The 22738-nt window shown below is 40.9% G+C and overlaps 2 protein-coding genes across 2 annotated transcripts in view; one reads left to right on the forward strand and one right to left on the reverse strand.

Annotated features, from left to right (window-relative positions):
- The window catches only part of HSPA12A (heat shock protein family A (Hsp70) member 12A), a 139749-nt gene extending 135952 nt beyond the window's left edge, over positions 1-3797 (reverse strand). The window contains exon 1 of the mRNA XM_067561295.1: positions 3774-3797. The gene's annotated coding sequence lies outside the window, so the exon portion shown is untranslated. The remainder of the gene's footprint in view (positions 1-3773) is intronic.
- The window catches only part of ENO4 (enolase 4), a 35765-nt gene continuing 16619 nt past the window's right edge, over positions 3593-22738 (forward strand). The window contains exons 1-7 of the mRNA XM_067561291.1: positions 3593-3748; positions 5212-5340; positions 7843-8033; positions 10166-10311; positions 14590-14759; positions 15046-15168; positions 17189-17254. Coding sequence (XP_067417392.1) covers positions 3593-3748; positions 5212-5340; positions 7843-8033; positions 10166-10311; positions 14590-14759; positions 15046-15168; positions 17189-17254 — 981 coding nt within the window. The remainder of the gene's footprint in view (positions 3749-5211; positions 5341-7842; positions 8034-10165; positions 10312-14589; positions 14760-15045; positions 15169-17188; positions 17255-22738) is intronic.

Here is a 22738-nt window from a genome sequence, read left to right on the forward strand (position 1 = left end):
AAGTTAAAATCTACACATTAGAATCCCCAAATAGGTTAGAGAAATTTGAGGCCAGTTTTCAGAAAGCTTAGAAGCTGATTATGGTATGGGGAACTAAACAATTTGGTGGAATATTTCTTTTTGGATTCCAGTGATCTAGAGCAGCTCAAAACTAGGGTTTAAAGTACCCCTTTTTTTCCAACTACTTTTATTAAAACATCCTTGCAGAATGAGCATGCTAAATCAAAGACTACTAACTCTCATATTTTAGTCCTAAAGCCATCTTTTGAGAGGTCTGAGCTACTGTTGCCTTGGGCAGAGCCTAACAAACCCACAGGAAAGTGTTCTTGAGCTTGTGAAAGTAATTAGGACTAAAGCCATAACTTCAAATAATCAAAATTATGGATAATTATCAGGGACAATGAACACTCATATAAGTAATACTGAAACTAAAGGAGAAACATGGGGGAGGGGAGAACAGATCTGTCTGAACCACGATCACCAACCCAAATATCCCAAAAACCTGGGGAAGTATGGATGCATGTACCGTAAACAAAGGACCAAACAAAAACGTCAAATCAGACTAACCTTAACTTAGTGATTCAAGCACATGCTTACTAACAGACTACAGGAAGCTGAGAGTGAAGAGTAACACTGTACAAAAGTACTGTGGGATGTGATAAAGGATGCCCTTACTTATCAAACTAAAATATTACAAGAGCAATGCTGTACTTTAATTTGAGCGCATTTGGATTGCAAAGCACAAAAGGCAGCCCTGATTTTGCATTTCTAAAAACACAGAATTCTCACATACTCAGACTAGACTTCAAAGACCACTCTATGAGTGGAAGATGGGCACAGTGTATCCCATTGTGAACTCCGAGAAGAAATGGATGGCAGGGAGACTACAATCTTAACTTATTTAAGGAGCTGAGCTCATGTCTTTAACACTGAATCATAGCGTGGCAAAAACAAATCTGTTATTCAGTGCTTACAGGTCTACATGAAATCTAGGTATTACAGTGTCTATATGCTATGGTGTTTGGCACCATATAAATATTTAAGATAGAAAGTGTGTTAATACCCCAAACTAGCAAAGACCAATGGTTGCTTATGATACTGCACACGTGCCCTATGATGCAGGCAAAAAAGGATATACATTTTATTTGGAGCATATCTCCACTCAGCCAAGCTATAGGTACAATACAAACAAAAGATGTGCCTCTTTGGGGATTTTGAATCCACTGAGAGAATACTGGACAAAAACATACACGGTTGGTTTATAATGTTGAGAAAGTCTCATCTAAACATACTGGTTCTGGCTTTGTAATGTTATTTTCTATTTGTATTATTTCACTACACACCCACCCACCCACCCTCTTTATCTGTATTAGGCGTTAGCTAAAGATGTAAATGATGCAAACAATTTTTGAAATACAAAGAGAAAAATATTTTTAGATATTCTTCTGACTTATGTGATGTCTGATCATATTAGATTATTATCTGAAGAGAATCTATTGGAAAAGGGATATGGTGCAATTTCTTACTGCTATACATACCCAAACAGAAGTTATCCAGTTTGTGAATTTTTTAATCTTACATGTTTACTAAGGCATATACTTTGTTGTAATGTAACTGGATTTTACACACTGCAGTACTGATGACAAACTTACAATGTGTGTGTTTCTGTACATTTTAATCCCTAAAATATTTTTAAAAAACTAGACAAGAAAGAACTATGATGTATGGAGATACAAAATGACAATTACAACAGGTGACCAAATTCCTCTTCAGTTGCAGGTATGCAACCCAGTTACCTTCAATGGGCTAAATTCCTCCAGGATATAACCACCACTGACATTCTACTGAGAAAGGAGGTGCCATTTGTACATGGTCAAATATCAGAGCATAAATTTGTACAAGACATCTCTATCGTCAACTGAACTGTTCCTTGCAGGTATTTAGTCATATCTGTTTACTTTAACAAATACAAAATTTTAACTGTTTTACTTTTCTTAGCATGGTAGAACCAACATAGCTAAGAGAAACAGAGTTGAATGCCTTTCAATCAACACAGCTGTTTAATGAGCCCCATTAATTACACGGATGCAAGCCTACTGACAATAATAGGGTTGCACAGGAATCACTGATAGCATGTAATAGTTTTATTAATTAGTTAACTACACAATAATAGGTAGGATCATAGACTAAATCATCCTCTTACTGCATACCTGCAACTACTATTAGTGTTAATGGAAATTACAAGGGAATAAAGAAAATACACATCGTATTAGTTTTGTCAGTAAACTAAAATGATAAATATTTCTAAGGGAATTTTTACTATTATTTCAAATGGGTTATTCAGTAAGAACCAATAATTGTTAAAACTGCTTTCTGCTTAACCAGCAGTGTTGGTTGGGAAAAAGATCCCACCAAAACTTTCATTCAATCACAGGCAACCTCAGAGGATGACTTGGGCTTTTTCGCTAAAGTCTTTTTGTACACCCTTATATAAGACAAAAGGCAAGAAATTAACAATTTAGTCATTTGAAACTGGGTTTGGGAAACACTATTTTCAATTTGTTAGAGATGTGACAATGGGAAAATAGATCTCTCCCTGGCACTTCCTTTAAGGAATTCCTAGCATCAGTTTAGAAGCTTCTTCAGACATAGGAAGAGGGATTATGTCCTCGGAGAACTACTGAGGTATTTCAAAAGGAAAAGAAAATAATTCTGTAGAGATTTTTCTTCATTATCACCCACCCCCAAAGAAGTGAGCATACAATGAGTAAGATCTACACATGCTGATTTTAGCACTGAGTAAGTGTGCAGCTAATAACATTTTAAGTATCGCCATTTTCAGTTACTTCAACCAAATTACCAACGAACAGATAACAAAGCGAAAGTTTTCAGAAATTGTAGACTAAAAATGATCATTCAGGTTGTGAAATGTTTCTTTTTTCATGGAAAATAAAGGGTTCTTAAAAGCAGAAGTAAAGTTACTGGGGCACTTGGCAGCATTAGCCTCACTAGACATTTCACAAGCTATAATCTGCCTCTCTTTCAGGATGCTGCTAATCTTACACAATTTTGTTGTTCGAGGGCTGTTTTAATACAAAAGGGCACTCACTTGAAAATGTCTAGCGTTAAAGAGCATAACCAAGCCCTGGCAGAGTCCAGGAGACAGCACACACGCTCCACCCTGAAGAAGAAGAGCCTTAAACACTTGACTCTCTAACTAAAGTACACCCAACAACGTGGCAGTTCATAGCTAGGGCGCTGGCAAGCTGCTTTATTAAGTCGCAGGCTGCACACACAGCCACGGCACCTCACCTCGCACCTCTCGCCCAAGCGCCACTTAGGAGGAAGAGGCAATATCGTTATCCCCGGCTGGCTGCTTGGGAAAGCGGAGGGCTCAGGGACGTCAGGTGACGTGCCCAGGGTCATACTGCAGCCCAGTGGCAGAGGCAGAACCCAACATTCCCGGCAGGCTTCCCGCCGAGGGCGCGCGGAAGCAGACAACCAAGTGGAATCCCCGCGGCCACTCTCGCGAGAAGTCGGCGCGGTAGGGCACGCGCTCCGTCTCCTAGCAACGTGGTCGCCTCTCAGCCTAATGGAGCCCGGCGGGATTCGCGAGCTGCGGCGTCCCCTTCCCGAACTCAGGCACCAAGCGGCCGAATATTACCGGAGCCAAGAGGTCCCGCAACGGCTGGAGGAGGCGCTCAACGCCACATTCTACCAGCGTCCCGCCGACCTCTACGGCCACCTAGTAATGCCAGGTTTTGGGTACCTACCGTGGGACGGTAGTGCGCAGGCGCAGGGCTAACGGAGGAGGGAGGGTCTCTAGTGCGCAGGCGCGTTACTACCTCCCCCTCATGACAAATTCTCATAATTCCCCGTGCGAATGGAACGTAGGGGGCGGGGTAAAATAAGGCGCGGGTCAGAGGCTCTGCTCAGCTGCTGGAGGGAGCGAGAACGAGGCTTAGCCTCTCCTGCATCACCCCCCCCCCCCCCCCCGCCCCGCAGCAGGGGCAGAGGCAGGTACCCAGCCTGCAGGGACCCTGCTGCAGCGTCAGCGGGGGGGCTCCATCTGTCTGACAGCCGCTTAGGTGCAGCTGGAGCCTAAGGGTTCAGCTCACCTGATAGCAGAGCCAGGCTCAGCTCTGTGCTGTTTTTCATAAAGCCCCTGCTCCTGGGTTCTTAGGATTAGTTGAGAATCTCAGCTTCCACCACAAGAGGTTTTAGCCCACCTCGTTGTGAAGAAAAGCTTTAAAACAAGACCTACCTGCATCCTAGCAGCCCAGAAACTAGGGGACAAATAAAAGGGTCCCCTCCCTGTTGTTTGGCTTTAAACAGATTTGAAAACAATGTCACACGGAGGGCGGCAGCACGATTTTTCAATGCTTGGGCTTGTCACTGCAGGAATGGCAGCATTGGACAACCCCTTAAAGTTATTCGATCATGTTAAAATAGCTCAATTGAGCTAACAAGAGATTGGAAAGCATTTTCCTCTGTGACTGTAGACAGATACTCCTACAGCCACAACTGTTGTGCAGAACAGCAGCAGCCTGAAGATGAAGGGAGTCTGGTTAGTTTTCACACTGCTACTTGTATGCAGATCCCTGTGGGCCTCGATTAAAGGGACAAGAATCAGGCCAGTTTTACGGTGCGGCTTTGCCCAACAGCTGACTCAGGCACTGAAGCGAATGCAGCCAGTAAGATATCCACTCAGTATAAATAGTGCAAGGGCCAACACCCTAAATACTCAAGAAGCAGTTTAAAAAAAGATTACCTTCCAATACTTCTTCCTACATGAATGTGTCTCTGATAATGAAGCCTTACATCTCAGGCATTATTCATTGCATTATTCCATGTTGACCAAGTTTCATTACTCTCCAAGATAAGGTGTGACACTAGTTCCAGATTATGTTTTACTAGAAAGAAGTAAATCAAACAAAATGCTATCATGCTTGTGTTTTTTGAATTTTTTTTTCTACAATACATACTAGTTAGATATGCTTCCTTCTCCTCCTCACTGCAGTAAATATAAACCCAGGTTCTAGAGTGGCTTTTAAACACACAACACAGGAGTAAGAGTACTAACTGAAGTATCCTGATGAATATCAAGACACAAAAATAGATGTAACCAGTGATGGATTTAATGCTAACATAAAATGAAAGCCTGATTTACATAGAAATTGATTTTTAAAATCAAACTCTCTCTTCTTCAAGGCTAACTACTTCTCTAAATTTTCTAAACCTCCTGTAATTTGCAAATTAATTGGAAGAAAGGTCCTTGATGGCATTGGTCGACCAACATTAGAAGTGGAAATATTTTGCACAGTTAAAAATAATGAGAAGGTATGAGCTATATCTTATATCTTATTTTGTTATGTATACTAACGAGATATTACTACAGAGAGATGCTCATCTCCACCATTGTTAATGATGGGTCATTTTAGTTAATGAGACAGAATGGAAGCATTAAATGTGGATCAAATTGCTGAATGAATTACTTTTGTAAGTCAGAAATAGCAAAATTCTGGTGAAAATGAACTAAATTGAAATACTCCTATTATACCGTATTTACTGTTTTTGGATTAATAATCCTTTGTTTATATTTGATTTGTGACCCACATGTGATATTACATTGATATACGTTTCGTTTGTCATATTCTTGTACGCCTGTTGCTTGTCTCACAAAAACTGTCCTGTTATACTGCCATAGCAGCCATAAGCAAAAACTCCTCTTGACTCCAGTGGTGACAGGATATAGCTTTTACTACCTCTCAGGATCCAGACCCTAATTTAACTCATCCTCCCTATATATAATTAATTTTGGCACTTTGAGTTTTGCTTTTCTTTCTTTATTATGTCTCAATGGCACCTTTCTCAGTTTTCTTACGCTGTTAATATTCTAGATAAGGCACCAGTCTTGCAAACACACACTTATGTGCTCAATAGTCCCATTGAAGTCAACAGAACTACTCGTGCTTAAACTTATGCATATGTAAGTGTTTGCAGGATCAGGGCTTCAGAATTGTCCCTGTTTTTTGAGATAGTTCTGCTTGTATGAATTTTTTTTTTTTTAACTATACATTTATTTTCATTCATATGTTTCGAGCTACACATCTGTCTATTCCTATTACACTATTTTAGAAAAAAAGCATGCAGTCCACTATTAACACAGTTCATGTGAATGAACAGGTATTCACCCTGGCAGCTTAGGGCAATGTATGTGTCACTCCATTCAAAAATATTGTGTGTTCCAAAGTTCAAGACTAGTGCTGTGTTCTCCTCACATTATCATTATTCTATATTAGCATCCAAGGTTGTTCCTTAGATGACTGAGTATAGACACACCGATTTATGGTTTATTACAACAATCTATAACCCACTAAAAACCTACTTCCTCCAAGTGGCCTTTTCTTCCCCCTCCTCCAATGACTGAAGGATTGCTAATGGACTCTTCACCTTGAATGGTCCCTTGAAACCTGTGTTAACTACTTATGCTAAACAATATATTCCACCTTATATTTAGCTGTGATACTCTAAGTACGTTTCCCAGAACTGAAGAAGAGTTCTGTGTAAGTTTGAAAGCTTGTCTCTCTCTCACCAAGATAAATTGGTCCAATAAAAGATATTACCTCATCCACCTTGTCTCTCTACTCCATTACAGATATATAATGGTAGGTATTTACACTCTCCCAAAAGTAGAATATGATTCACTTCATTGAAGATGCTCAGAAAAGGAGAAAATGTATGTATTTTTTTAAAAAATCCAGTTTAAAAAGTATTTAGGATTCATTATGTCTAATATCCTTAATGCAGTCATCGTTAGGATATCTGTAAAGGATACAGAGTAGTTAGTGACTGATTAAAATGGAGTTCATTTTAAGGGTCATGTTGTCATTATATCACATTTTTTACTGTAACAACAGACAGCTCTTGTACCATGATTCACCAGCATTTATACTTGTTTGATGCTGTCATTCACCCTCTTTGTGTCTCAGTTGTCAATGTAATTTATAGACACATCTTCCTATAATATTTCCAGGTAAATAACACTTATGAAACCTACTTTGGCAGATGCTTATTTCAGAAGAGGAAATGGTTGCAAGGTTTTAATTAAAAAAAAAGAAGTTACCTATAGTCATCTGTTTTTTTAATTTTATTTTGTACATTTGACAATCTATTGTAAGTAATATTTGTAAAGATTTCTATTGCTGAAAGATCTGGAAAAACATTAACTTACACAGAGAAGTTCACACTTTAGCAGACCTAAAGAAGAATTCTGTGAAGGCTTGTCTCTCAGCAAGAGAAGTTTGTCCAATAAAAGATATTACTTCACCCACCTTGTCTCACAGAGTTAAAATAGCATTCTAGTGGTTAAAACACAAACTAGGACTAATGGGTTCTATTCATGGTGCTATCATTGTTTTAGGTCCAGATTCTGCAAGCTGATCCCTATCTTCATGCAGAGTCCCTGAATTGGGATTGGATTGAGATGTCATGTGGGTGTAAGGATCTGTTGGCATTGATCAGATCTGCAGGGTTAGGGCCTTATTTTTTAGCCAGTCACTAAATCACTGTGAATCTTACTTTACCATCCTATAAAATGAGTATAAAACTTCTGTGACAGGATTATTAATACATAAGTAATATTCAGAAATGGTTTGAGAATCTTAGATTAAAAGCTGTAAGTGCAGAAATTCAAGAAACCAAGGAAAAAGTCTGAATAATGGGATCAATTAAGTTGCATTGGGGGTGGAATATGTTTAAGCCCATATCTTTAATCTTTTCAAGTGACATTTTAAAGTTAGAAATGGAACACTTTGTAAGCTTTTCACAATAATTTTGCAGAGCATTTGTTCCATTGTGATCTCTTCTCACGCTGAAATCCTTGAAAATGCTTCACCTGAAGCAATTGATGCTGATGAGAAAGAAAGAAATGACTCTATTAATACAGCCCTGGAATGGGTAAATGGATCACTGAATGAAATGCTCAGAGACTTGCAACCTACTGACCAGTGTAAAGTTGATGAGTTGCTTAGGTAGGTCTTGCATATTTATTTCACTGAGTTTACCGTAGTAAAACACATTTTTATACTTAATATGCAAATAGTGTTGTAAATAAAAGAAATTTGTGCAAAATCTTAATATTTTTTCTAATGTCATTCATAATTTTTTCTACACAATATTTCTAGGATATTATTGCCACTAGAAGCCTTGCATTATATTATTTTTCACTGCTGTATATTTATATAATGTGAAGTTCATCCCAGTCTGCACAAAATCCAAATAAACCAGCATTGTGCAGAATACAAAGATGGGAGTTTGGAATACATCCCCTACACACATACCCACATCCTACTTTTGGACATGACCTGCACAGTCCTCACATTGGATCCATATAAGGAACTGGCCCAGTGCTCACTGAAGTCAATGGGAATCTTTCCATTGATTTCAGTATGCGTTAGTACAGATCCAGTGATCTTTCCCTCAGCAGCTCATGGAGCTTAGGTTGGAATCTTCCTCAGCTAGCAGCTCCACCTACAGCCTCTATTGCCCTGCTGGACATAAATGGTGTGAAAGGCCTTGCTTGGGACCTCTGCACTGAGATTAATTTCCCAGAGAGTGTATTTTTACAAATCTCTGATTTTGATAGAATAGTCTTTTAAAGTAGGCCACTCAGAGAAAATCTAAGGCTCTTACCTTGGGGTAGTTATCACCTTCCTTTTATCTCCATTTTAAGCTTTTTAGGAAAATACCTATTCTAGTAAACAAGTTCATTTGCATTTTCCATACAAACTTCTTCTGATATTAGAGAAATTATGAAGCAGTGGAGAATGGCAATATTTCTCCATTCATAACACATTTATAAGAAAAAATATAGGCTAAAAACACCAAAAGTGCCCAAAAATGTGTTTTGATTTTCCCAGTATCAAAACACCTGTGGATTAAGTTCAACAGTTTTTTTAAATATAAAATTGATGTTTGCCTTAGGAATTTTCTAATAATATTTCATATGTACAAGTAAGTATATAACATTTTTCATCCCAAATCATATTATAAACTGGAATTTTTCTTCACCAAAAACCTTCTTTACAAGTGAAGTCTCACTGTAATAGGAGAAGGCCTACTGGCTAAAGATTGACTGCTCTTCACTCTGGGAATGGTGGTAGGCCCTCTCCTCATCCTCCACAGTTGTAATCGTTACTTGCAGCTACCTCTTGGAAGGGATCAGCCTTCTAACAGGAGCAGGTGCAGGATGACTTGGAGCCAGGGCTTTTTACCTGTTGGAATGGAGTACATCACATACCTTACAGATATAAACTGCTTCAGTCCAAGAAGATTAGCACTGTGGAACATACTTAGTAGAGTGAAGCTTCACTATGGATGAAATTCATCTAATTGATGAGGGCCTGAACAAAACACTGATGTACCATTTATATGGCCTTACTTAGTCCCACGGAACTGGGGTGAATTTCACTCTAAATGTTGCTTCCACTGTATACAAACAGCTAAAATACAGCCACTTCTAAAGCAGCAGCCACTAAGATAACCAGACCTCAACTCTAGAGAAAGATGACCTTTTGGAGAAGCAAATAAGGCCAAATTCTGACACTTTTGGGAAGTGCCATGGGACCTTTAATATCCATACAAAGCAAAGAGGTCTTCCTTTTGAAGGTCTTCTCTATATAGAGCTCAGTTTATTTACATTGGAAGGATAAAGAGCTGAGTCAACCTTGCTAGGTTTGAAGGAGTTTTTGCACTTAAAGCTGGTTGTTTAGACCACCAAGCCATCTCCTCTGAGTTTCAATTCAATAGGATTTGAAATAGTTGAAAAATGAGGTTTAATTACTAAACAACATTGCCACCCTCATTTGGATATGTATACTTTGTCCTTACGTTACTTCTCTCCAAAGTTCTCAAACTACATATCTGTTAAGCCTTGTAACATCCATTTGTGATGTGTATTATTAAGTCTATTGTAGAGATGGCTAGACTGAGGCACAAAGTAGTTTATTGACTTTCCCAGGTTCACATGAAGCGTCAGCAGCAGAACCATGAATAGATCTTGCTTCATCTTCTGGCATGTGCTTTTCCCACTTGCCCATGCCTACTCATCATTTACCTAATAATATTCTTAAGCCATTAATCATGCCTTTTCTTTTCCCCTCAGTGAATACTTTGCAAATAAAGTAGAAGAAGAAAATGAAAGAAAGGAAATTGAAAAGGAAGAACAAGAAGCAGCAATTTCCGCACCTGCATGTGTTCTAGCTTCATCAATTGCAACACCCTCTGGCAAAAAAAAAGGAGCCAAATTAGGTTTTAGTTGATTTTCTCGTAATATTTCTTGCAAGATAGGTATCAATAAGGATGCTAGCATACCTTCTGTAGCTCCCTATGAGCACTGAAAGGTAGCAGTGCTTCTCTGCAGTGCTTTTGTAGCAACTTCTAAGATCTCCTTAGTCACTAGCAGCAGTTCCTCTCTAGCAGAGTACGTCAGCAGTGAGAATAAATGATCTTCACTGCAGAGCTTGGGGAGGGGGAGAAGAGAACAAAGCATGTTCAGTCAGCCACATGGGACAGTGTAACAGAGCCTCTTTTCCAAGTTGTGATTGGCCTCGCTAGGGGGTCCACTCTTCACTCTGAGGAATGAGAATGGAGGAGGATGTGAATGAAGTATAAAAAAGCAAATGGTGGGTGAGGAAGTGAGTACCATAAGAATAAAAAGGAAAATGTGAGTGGAATGAAGATAAGGAGAAGAAACAATGGGGGGAAAGAGAAATTGCGGAACAGAAAAACATAAGGAATGAAGAAAGGGGGAAGAATGGAGGTAAGAAGGCAAATTGAAAATAAAAGGAAAAGGGAGGGCTGTGAGAAGAGAGGGAACAAGACAGGCAGTGTGGAGAGGAAAAGCAGAAAGATGATAAAGGAGGGGAAGAGAAAGTAGTGTGAGCAAAGGAAAATGGGTGTTGGGAGATCAAAGGTAATAAACATATGGGCAAAAGTGAGGAGAAAGTACTACATGTTGCCGTCCTCACATTTCCTCAGAAAAATGGTCTCCTTTCTATTATTTTCTTTCTGTGGAATTGTGCAGGGACCCTCATCAGCTGCAGCACAAAATTGTGGCAAATGCCTCATCATGTTTATCATAGAAGCTATGGGTTGGAAGGGACTCAAAAGGTCATCTAGTCCAACCCCCTGCTCAAAGCAGGACCAACCTCAACTAAATCATCACAGCCAGGGCTTTGTTAAGATGGGCCTTAAAAATCTCTAAGGATAGAGATTCTACTACCTGCCTAGGTAATCTTAGGTGCTTCACCATCCTCCTAGTGAAAACGTTTTTTGTAATATCCAACTTAGACTTTCCTTTTCCTAATATCCAACTTAGACCTCCCCTACTGCAACTTAAGACCATTGCTCCTTGTTCTGTCATCTGTCACCACTGAGCCTAGCTCCATCCTCTTTGGAACCCCCCTTCAGATAGTTGAAGACTATGATCAAATCCCCCCTCACTCTTCTCTTCTGCAGATTAAATAAACCCATTTCCCTCAGTCTCTGTTCATAAGTCATATGCCTAGCCCCCTAATCATTTTTATTGCCCTCCGCTGGACTCTGTCCAATTTATCCACATTCTTTCTGTAGTGGGGGGCCCAAAACAGGACATAATACTCCTGCCAAATAGAGGGGAATAATTACTTCCCTAGATCTGCTGGCGACTCCTACTAATGCAGCCCAATATGTCATTAGCCTTCTGGGCAACAAGGGCACCCTGTTGACTCATATAGCTTCTTGTCCACTGTAATCCCTTGGTCTTTTCCTGCAGAACCACTGCCTAGCCAGTCGGTCCCCAGTCTGTAGCCGTGCTTGGGATTCTTCCGTCCTAAGTGCAGGACTCTGCACTTGTCCTTGTTGAACCTCATCAAATTTCTTTTGGCCCAATCCTCCAATTTGTCTAGGTTATTCTGAATCCTATGCCTACCTGCCAGCATACCTACCACTCCCTCCAATTTAGTGTCATCTGTGAACTTGCTGAGGGTGCAATCCATCCCATCATCCAGATCATTAATGAAGATGTTGAACAAAACCAGCCCCAGGACCGACCTCTTGGACACTCTGCTTGATACCGGCTGCCAACTAGACATCAAGCCGTTGATCACTACCCATTGAACCTGATTATCTATCCATCTTATAGTCCATTCATCCAACCCATATCTCCTTAACTTGTGGGCAAGACTACTGTGGGAGACCATATCAAAAGCTTTGCTAAAGTCAAGATATATCACATCCACCACTTTCCCCACATCCACAGAGCCAGTCATATCATAGAAGGCAATCAGGTTGGTCAGGCATGACTTGCCCTTGGTGAATCCATGCTGACTTTTCCTGATCACCTTCCTTTCCTCCAAGTCCTTCAAAATTCCTTGAGGTCTTGCTCCATGATTTTTCCAGGGACTGAGGTGAGGCTGAATGGTCTGTAATTCCCCGGATCCTCCTCCTTCCCTTTTTTAAAAGATGGGCATTATGTTTGCCTTTTTTCAATTGTCCAGGACCTCTCCCAATTGCCACGAGTTTTCAAAGTTAATGGCTCATAGCTCTGCAATCACATCAGTCAACTCCCTCAGCACCCTTGGACTTGTCCATGTCCATCTTTTCTAAATAGTCCTGAACCTGTTCTTTCACCACTAAGGGCTGCTCACCTCCTCTCCTTACTGTGCTGCGCAGTGCAGTCGTCTGGGAGCTGATCTTGTCTGTGATGATTGGCAGAAAAAAGCATTCAGTACTTCAGCCTTTTCCACATCATCTGTCACTAGGCTGCTTCCCTCATTCAGTAAGGGGCCCACACATTCTCTGACTTTTTTGTTGCTAACATACCTGTAGAAACCTTTCTTGTTACCCTTCACGCCCCTTGATATCTGCAACTCCAATTGCATTTTGGCTTTCCTGATTTCACTCCTGCATGCTCAAGCAATATTTTTATACTCCTTCCTAGTCATCTGTCCAAGCTTCCTTTTTATGTTTAAACTCGCAAAAGAGAAATCTTCGAAGCCAAGCTGGTCGCCTGCCATATTTACTATTCTTTCTGCACATCGGAATGGTTTGTTCCTGTGCCCTCAATATGGTTTCTTTAAAATACAGCCAGCTCTCCTGGACTCGTTTCCCCCTCAAATTAGCCTCTGAGGGGATCTTGCCCATCAGTTCCCTGAAAGAGTCAAAGTCTGCTTTTCTGAAGTCCAGGGTCTGTATTCTGCTGCCCTCCTTTCTTCCTTCTGTCAGGATCCTGAACTCAACCATCTCATGGTCACTGCTGCCCAGGTTATTGTTGTCTTATATTACAAGAAAAGTAAGAAGACAATAATAAGTTCCAGAGAGGTAGCTGTGTTAGTCTGTTTTTAGCAAATCAGTGAGAGTCCTCTGGCACCTTAAAGACTAACAAATTTATTTGGGCATAAGCTTTCATGGGCAGAAACCCACTTCATCGGACAAGTGTCATTAACTATTTAGTTTCAATAGTTATTGATTTCTTGCTGAATATAAAATTGACAAATTCACACTTATTTAAAACAATTTTGGCTACAGCTACTGACTCACAATGAAGCAGTAACAGGTACTCAACTTCCAGTAGCTGGTTTTAGAACATACTCTATCTGGTTGCATGTGGCATAAAAGATAGTTTCTTACAAAGAATCTTTGGAGAACAAAACATATTCAAATTGTGTTCAGCTCTTGATCATTCACTTACTGTGTCCCTGCTTGTGCTACTCTTTACCCTGTGGGTATAAGTGGTGTAGAATCTATCTGTAAATGTAATTAAGGTCCTATTTGGATGAATCTTCACTTATAGTACTATAGCTGTACTCTCTTATTTTATTACTAAAAATTGCTCTGAGATGCTTGTATAAAGAGTCAAATTTTCAAAAGAGCACCTATTTAGAAACCAAAATAATTTATACATTTTTTGAAGGAGGCACATTGGATGCGGAGCTCTTTTGAAAATCTAGCCCAAGCTGTGGGTGTTAAATATTTGAAAATCTGGTTCCTTGAGTCCATTTGAAAATCTGGCCCTAAGGGTGCTATTTTCTTCTTCTTAATGTACATCTTGCGTAGTAGAAAACAGAAGGTGCACTTTATCTCAATGAGTTTATATTGTAAATTAGATAAATGCAGGAAATGATGAGAACAAACAAGAAAAGGAGGGAGGGATGAGGTTTACAATAAATAAAGAACATGCAAAACATACTTTGTGAATGGAGCTTGAAAGATCAGATTGTTACATCTAAGTACAGATGGGCAAAAGATAAGATAGAGATAAGTGGCTGAAAGCTGAAGAAAGTGAATTTTGAGGAAGGATTTAGAATCAGAAAGATGGTGGAATGCATTGTGCACTTGGAGATTAAGATAATCTCAAGTGATGAGGACTGCAAAATACAACAAAAATGGATTGATTAATAGAAAAACATTATGATAGTATTAGTATATCAACTAACGTACAACATTTAAATGGCAATATTTTATTTATTTGTAGAATGCTGATATTGTAGGTACACAACTAAATTTTAAACCAAGAAAACATTTAGTCAATATTCTTAATCATGTTAGGGAAGAAGACTTCTCTTGCAGAGAAACCAATCCTACCTGCGGAATCCATTGAACCAGCGTTCTGTGGCAGCATAGCCATTGGGGGATTATCACTCGCTGTTGCTAAAACTGGTGCCACCATTAACAACACACCTTTGTACTTACATCTTGCATTGATGAAACATGATCAGGTACTTGTCAATATATTTTTTTTTTCATTTTGTCTCAGCTGTAATCACTATTCCAGAGTTGTGTACTTCAGAAATGTTAAGTGAAAAGCTGTATCATTTGATATTCATTGTCAGCTGACTCCTTATGACAAGATGGGCTTTGGGCCCATTTAAATCAATGGAGGGAATCTTTCTACTCACTTCAGTGGGCTTTGGATCAGATCTGAAATGAATATAAATGAGAAAACATTTGATTAAACAATAGGAGTTAAACATTCTTATTTTCAGATGGCTTTCTCAATTTTAGAATTTGCCTAAGGAATTGACCATGCCACTACCAATGGTCACTCTGTTGAGCTGTGGAAAATCGTCAGCTGGAAAACTGAAATTAATGAAAGAAGTGATGCTCATACCACCCACAAAGTTGACAGTTAAGCAAGTACTGTATGCTACTATTTTCACTTTCATTTTTATAACATAATTTATAGATCTCATACATTAAAATTTAGATACAGTCCCGGGAAAATGATTTTTTGTTTTTGTTCATGGGTGAGGCCAAAGCTTCTTTAACAAAATGTTATTGCAAAACTGAATAACTAGAATATGGAATATTTTATATTTCAGATCTCCATATATAAAGTATGTGTGTTTAGTGGACTGCAAGAATCAGTTCAATTAAAAGCTGCAGCACAGTTTTGTAATACAATGGAAGTATGTAATAGGCTTGCATAAAATGCAACTTGCTATTCATAGATAATAAATCATATCATTCAGTGCATAGCACACAGTAAAAGAATGAGTCCAAGAAAAGTACACAATAAGTTATAAAATCTCTGGGAACAAATTGTTTTTAAAATGAAACAATGTAGAAGGTAAAGCAAAGAGGAACAGAAACCCATTAAAGGGGCAGGAAGGGTGGATAATGACAGGCTGGGTCAACACCTTATTTGCTTAACCATATGTGGCATTAAGGAATATATCTGCACAAGATGCCTACATTAAAGCTGTAATTTCTGTTCTGTATGCCAGTGACCTGAACAAAGCAGTTGAACTTTACTCTTGTTGTTTATAATTGTCACCATAACCTGTTGATGGGAGTTACAGACATTGTGCCTTTCAAAGGCATAATGCCTCTTGGGTGCTTGAGGGAGAACAATGAGAGATTCTTTGCTACATTGTGCAGTAGCAAGCATAGGCTGTTCCCTGTGCAGTTATGTTATCGACTGTGACCTCTGCCTCCACTAGTGCACCTGTGTAGGCATGATTAACATAATATGAAGGCATATGATTTATGAATGGAAAATTAATCTTTTTTTTATTCAGTTGAAGAGGAAGGATGATTTTGTGGTTAAGCAATGGACTGTGACTCACAAGATTGGGGGTTCAGTTCCTGACTGACACAGCCTTCCAGTGTCTTGGACACTGGACACTTGGACAAGTATTTTAACCTTGCTGTTCCTCCATTCCCTGCTTGTAAAAATGGAGATCACAATACTTTCCTATTCCACAGAGTTGTGGAAAACAAATACATCAGTATTTGTGAGGTGCTTAGATGCTAACCTCACAGGGCTTGTTTGCACAAAGACACTCAGGAAAATTAATCCAAATTAACAAAAGGTGTGAATTTAAAGTGGTTTAGTTAAACTGCTTTAAACCCTTTGGTGGACGCTCTTATTCAGAATTAGAGTGGCCTTAATTCACTTTAGCATAATTCGCTTTGGAAGTGAATTACACTAAATCAAATTAAGGCCATTTTAATTCTGAATAAGAGTGTCCACCCAGGGGTTTAATGCAGTTTTAAAAATTAATTCAGATTAATTTACCTGAGTGTCCCTGTGTAGACCAGACCATACATAGATATATCTAAAAGTGCTGATTACTAGTCATGGACAGATATACTGATATTTGGTCTCTGAAAATAATCTCCCCAATAGGCTTGGGAACCTATCCATTGGGGACTTTTCTCTCCCAGCACATCTCCTTACCTGAAGTTAACTGTTAGGGGGTGGATCATAGACAGGTAGCCTTCTTTCCTGGTGCCTGCATCACTTTTTGGGGTTTCGGGCAGTCATCTAGCTTTCCCCCTCCTTTTAAATCTTAAGGGGGCAGACCAATATGTCTGCTGATTGTTAATCCAGATAGGGTTCTTCTTGGGGGTGGACGGGCCACCTTCTTTGCCTACTCCCACTCAGTAAGACAAGGAATCATTGGTCCTAGCTCCTCTGCTACCGGCCCATTTACACTGGACAGCTTGATCAATTCAGAAGGCCATGGATAGTTTATGATTTTTTTTTTGTTCTAATCAGACCTACAGAATAAAAATTTACACTGGACTGTGGACGTTAGGATCTGTATGTTTTTTAAATAAAACAAAATTTTCTCATGTTTTTATTTACATTCTTAATGCAAAATAATTCTGGTTTGGATCACTATTGTTATTTAATTTAAAGAGTATTGAAAGGCTTCTGGATATTCAGAAACAAATGATGAGGTTGCTGGATCCTGCATGCAAAGGGGTAAGATTAAAAACTAATCCTAATTTAATAATTTGTGGAACTAATATTGCAGATATGCTTCACATGGCCTCTTTAGTACTGAACATAATATTTATTATTTGACATTCATATCTGTTGAAAAATGGGCCATGTATCACATTTCTATCAGTTTTGTGGCACAATTAGGGTGACCAGATGTCCCAATATTAGGGGCTGTGTCTTATATACACAACTATACCCTCTCTCCCTGGAAGAAAAAAAAAAAAAAGGCATCCTGATTTTTCACACTTGCTATCTGGTTACCCTAGGCATGACATAGCAAGTACATTTATTTCACACCCCCACATATTATACACACATTATAGCAGAGCAATAGCTCTGCTATAGTTATGGTTAACGCCAGCTTTCTGTTTAAAGCTCGACTGGTCTAAGTGCCCTAAAATTTGTAGGGTAATCAGATTGCAATGAAATTTGGTTTGCTTAATGGGGTGGTGAGGTAAGGTCAGTGATCCAAATTTGGGGCCATTTGACAACAGACTTTCTGAGATACAGCCCCCAGAAAAGTAAAAACAAAACACAGCATTTCATGAAGTTCACAGATTCTAGCAACTTCAAAGTTTGAAATCCACCCTGGGCAGAAATAAGGATGAACTGTAAACAGTTGCAAAAAATCTGCCTATGTCGAGGGTATTTTTTTGAGATAAGTAATCTAAGTATAGCACAGTACTCAGAAGGCGCTGTAACTAATTTTGAAAAGAAAATAAATTACATGTGTGCATGCTCACTGGGAGGGAAGGCGTGAGTAGGGGTGCAAGAGTAAGTGGTAGCGGGAAGAGAGGTAGGGTGTGCAGTGAGGGATGCGGGTATTATGAGGAGAGATAGTGGAAATGGGTGGAGGAAAGGGAAGAGAGCTTGGGAGCTCAAGTAAGGAGGGGAGTGATGAGGGAGGAAAAGACAGGAGGGGTTGGAGAATATGAGTAGTGGAGCAAGTTGGGGTGGGTTTAAGGAAGTGGGGGCTTGTCAAACCTTAATTCTCCCTTTCTGTGTATGTGCTGGGATATAGTGGAGTTCTACACTTCAGGAAGGGTCAGCACTTCCCTTCCTGCCTGCTGTGTATTCTGAGATCTGGGGGACCATGCTTGTCTTTGGGTGTCTGAGCCCCCTCCCTGAAATCCAGAAAATGAGTAGTTAAGATACACCTCACCCCTGTGTGGAATGGGCGGGGAGGGGCAGGGCTGGCCAGAGCATGTGGGGGAGGGAACCGGTTTAGAGGATGGGTGGACTGGATGGACCTGAGGCATGGCTGGGGAAGCCTGGCTGAAGCAGGGGCTAGAGTCCAGCTTGGAGTGGGTAGTGGGGGTAAGGGCCCCAGCTCAATGCAGCTTGTGCTAAATAACTAAAGTAGCGTGCAGCCTTCCAGTAAGCTGCTGCCTGTGATATGGGCATGCGGCTGCATAGGGCTGGAGATAGCAAGGAGCAACTTCTTACATGTTACTGGCTTCTAAACTGGAGGGGCTACATGTTGTGGGCAATGGTGGGATAGAGGGTGGAGAAGGAACGAGATACACCAGTGTCTCACATTCTTAAAGTTACTGTAATCACCATGCAATAAACCTGTCAAGGTTTGGGGACATAGACCATGGGTGAGTTTTTTATGACTGGCCCTGGTAGCAATTATGCATTGCAAACATTTCAAAGCATGACCATTATCCCTATTCCACTATAATAAAATGTACAGAAGCGGGGGTGAAGCACTGAGGAATCACATTGCAACCGTGTGACCTAGTGGAAAGACCATTGGACTGGGACTATTCCTAGCTCTGCCACTGGCCTGCTCGGAGACTGTGGGGAAGTCACCGCTCAGTGCCTCAGTTTCACATCTGTAAAATGTGGATAATGTAACCTTCTTTCAGGTCTACTGATGAAAAGCACTATATAAAAGCTATATCTTTTTTATTATTACCTAGCTGGAGTAGCAAATCAGTTGCAAACCTAGGTGAGAACTACAACTGTCTAAATGAGTACTAACATCTACCAACAAACTTTTCTTTCTGTTTAAAAAACTAGGAAATTAAATGGCAATAAACGCTGTTAACACAGAGTTAAGATTATCTGGTGATAGCTTGTGCTGTTCCAGAACGTTGAGTTCAGCAAAACTTAAATGTCTGAAAGCCATGAAATAAGAGTTAAGATAAATGCCCATGCAACCTTAACTCTGTTCTCTGTGAGTAGTGCCCATAATACACACACTCCCAAGCGCTACCTGGACTTGCCCTATGCTCAAACACTGACCCTACTCCCCTGACAGAGTATCAAACTAGTAAAAGGGTGTGAAAGGGTTGTTAAATTTTACAACTCCTTCACACTTGCACATAGTATACTACCTAAAACCTACACTTTCCCTTACCCATCATTAAATACACAGTGTTCTCTCATATCCCACTTCTCTACTGACAATACCCATGGCAAGAAGAACTTAGTGCCCTGCTACTGATACAACTTACACAATTCTGTATTGAAATGATGCAGACTGGAATCTCAAGGTACCCATACTCCTCTCTCCTTTGATAACATACATGAGGGGACTCAAATCCAGATTTCTTCATATCGACAGCTCTTCCAAGCTGTTCCAGTTTATTCCTCCACCATTTAGTACAGCCACACCTCACACAATGAATGCAGCTCGAGTGTATACAGATAATTTCCAGTGGCTATTTCCAGCTTTAGAGCGGCCGAGTTAAGGTTGCGTAGGCATTTACCTTAACTCTGTATTTCCTGGCTTTTAGAAGTTTTAGTTTCACCGAACTTGATGTTCTGGAACAGCATGAACTATCACCAGGTAACCTTAGCAGCATTAACCAAGTCTTTTGCCATTTCTCTCTTTCATGACCCCCCACCCCCATCCCATTTAGTGACATTGAACTTTGATCAGAGACATAGAATAGAACATTTTCACAAGCATTAGACAACTAGCTATTCCATTGGCCTTACAAGAAAAACTGCAGTAAGAAGGAACCACGTTCCAGCATAAGTACAGTGTTAAAGAAATTTCCATGATCCTGAAAAGACATGTTTAACTTTACATGCTAAATAGCTCCACTGACGTCAATAGTATTATTGACCAAAAAATGGTTACTTACTTTCCCTAACTGTTGTTCTTCAAGATGTGTTGCTCATGTCTGTTCCAAGTAGGTGCGTGCATGCCACGTGTATGGTCCGCCGGAAAGTTTTCCCTCAGAGTACCCACGGAGTCGTGCCTCCATGGCACTCTATATAGGGCTCTGCTGACCCTCCCCTCCTCAGTTCCTTCTTTCCGGACAGTTCTGACAGTGGGGTAGGTGGGAGGGTTTTGGAATGGACATGAGCAACACATCTCGAAGAACAACAGTTATGGAAGGTTACTAACTGTTTTTTCTTCTTCGAGTGCTTGCTCATGTCGATTCCAAGTAGGTGACTCCCAAGCTGTACCACTGGAGGAGGGGTCAGAACTCAAACTCCCGCAGACTGCAGAACTGCTCTCCCGAAAACGGCATAATTCCTAGCCTACTGAGTGATAGCATAGTGCATTGTGAAGGTATGAATCAAGGACCACGTTGCCACCTTGCAAATGTCCTGAATTGGCACCTGCACCAGGAATGCTGCAGAAGACACTTGGGCCCTTGTGGAATGAGCAGTTATTGCAGGTGCTGGCACTTTCGCCAGGTCATAACACTTCCTGATATCCAAAGTGATCTAAGACAAGATGCATCGAGACGAAACTGGTTCCCCTTCATTCTATCAGCTACTGCTACAAACAGCTGAGATGTCTTTCTGAAAGGCTTGGTCCTTTCAATGTAGAAGGCTAGAGCTCTTCTGACATTAAGAAGCTGCAACACACTCTTCCTACTATTAGCGTGCGTCCTTGGGAAGAAAACCAGGAGGAAAACATCCTGATTAGCATGGAAATGAGAGACCACCTTTGGCAGAAAAGCTGGATTACGGCGAAGCGGTACCTTATCCCTGAAGAAAATGGTGTGGGGAGGCTCCGAAGTCAGTGCTCTGGGCACAGATACCCTTCTAGCCAATGTTATGGCTACCAGAAAACCCACCTTCCAGGATAAGTAGAGGAGCAAACAAGATGCAAGAGGCTCAAATGGGGGGCCTGTTAGCCTCGAGAGGACAAGGCTGAGGTCCCATTGGGCCACTGGCAATTGTGTTGGCGAGTACAGTTTGTCCAACCCTTTCAAGAACCGTTTAACCATAGGGCTAACAAAAACCGAGCAGCCTGCCTCCTTAGGGTGGAATGCCAAAATGGCTGCCAAATGGACCTTAACCGAAGACCCCGATAAGCCTTGCTGCTTCAGATGGAGCAAATAGTCCAATATCATCAGAACTGGCACTTTCAAAGGCAGGATTCTCTTTGCTGCTGCCCACATCGAAAACCACTTCCACTTTGCTAGGTAGTAGCCCTAATGGAGGATTTCCTACTACTAAGGAGAACCTCCCTGACTTGTTCTGAACACACTAGTTCCCTCAGGTTCAACCTCATGCTGTGAGGTGCAGTACCTTGAGGTTGGGATGCCTTAGGGTGCCTTTGTCCTGGGTGAGCAGGTACGGGAGAAGAGGCAGAGTGATCGGCATTTCCACATAAAGATCAAGCAGGGTCGTAAACCAGTGCTGATGGGATCAAGCTGGGGCTATTAGAATTACCACGGCCCTCTCCTGCCAGATTTTCACCAACACTCTGTGGATAAGAGGGGTCGGTGGGAAGGTGTAGAACAGTTGGTCTGTCCAAGGAATGAGAAATGCGGGGCTGTGCTTCTGAAAAGAGCAAAAGTTCCTGCATTTCTTGTTGAGCTCTGTGGCGAATAGATTCACCTGGGGAACGCCCCACCTCTGGAAGACATTGGCCAACGCACTGATCGAATCGACCACTCAAGAGTGAGGAAGGACTGCTGAGGATGTCTGCCAGTGCTTTTTGGCACCCCAGAAGGTATGCTGCCACAAGGTGAATCGATCAAGCGATGCAGAATTCCCACAGACTGGGGGCTTCCTGGCACAGGGGAGAGGAGCAAGCTCCACCCTGTTTATATAAAATATTGCTGCTGTATTGTCCATCAGAACTGATATCACCTTGCCCGTTAGATAGTCCTGAAAAGCTTGGCATACTAGATGTACCGCTCTTAGTTCCCTCACAATGATATGTAGCAGCAGGTCTGACTGGGTCCATAGGCCCTGTGTCTTGAGATCGCCCAGGTGGGCCCCCCACCCAACGTCTGACACATCTGTGATCAGACACAAAGACGGTTGGGGTGACAGGAAAGGGAGTCCGGCACATACCTGTTGAGGCTCGCACCACCAGTCCAGAGAAACTAGAACTTTGGAGGGCAGAGACACTACCTTGTCTATGGTGTCATGTGCTGGGTGATATGCTATGACTAACCAGGCCTGCAGTGCCCTCAGTCGTAGCCTCACATGCTGGATCACATAAGTGCACGCCACCATATGTCCCAGCAGTTTTAAGCA

This window comes from Emydura macquarii, unplaced genomic scaffold (assembly GCF_026122565.2).
Source record: "Emydura macquarii macquarii isolate MOO-44397 ecotype Brisbane River unplaced genomic scaffold, CSIRO-AGI_Emac_v2 contig_2372, whole genome shotgun sequence".
NCBI lineage: Eukaryota > Metazoa > Chordata > Testudines > Chelidae > Emydura > Emydura macquarii.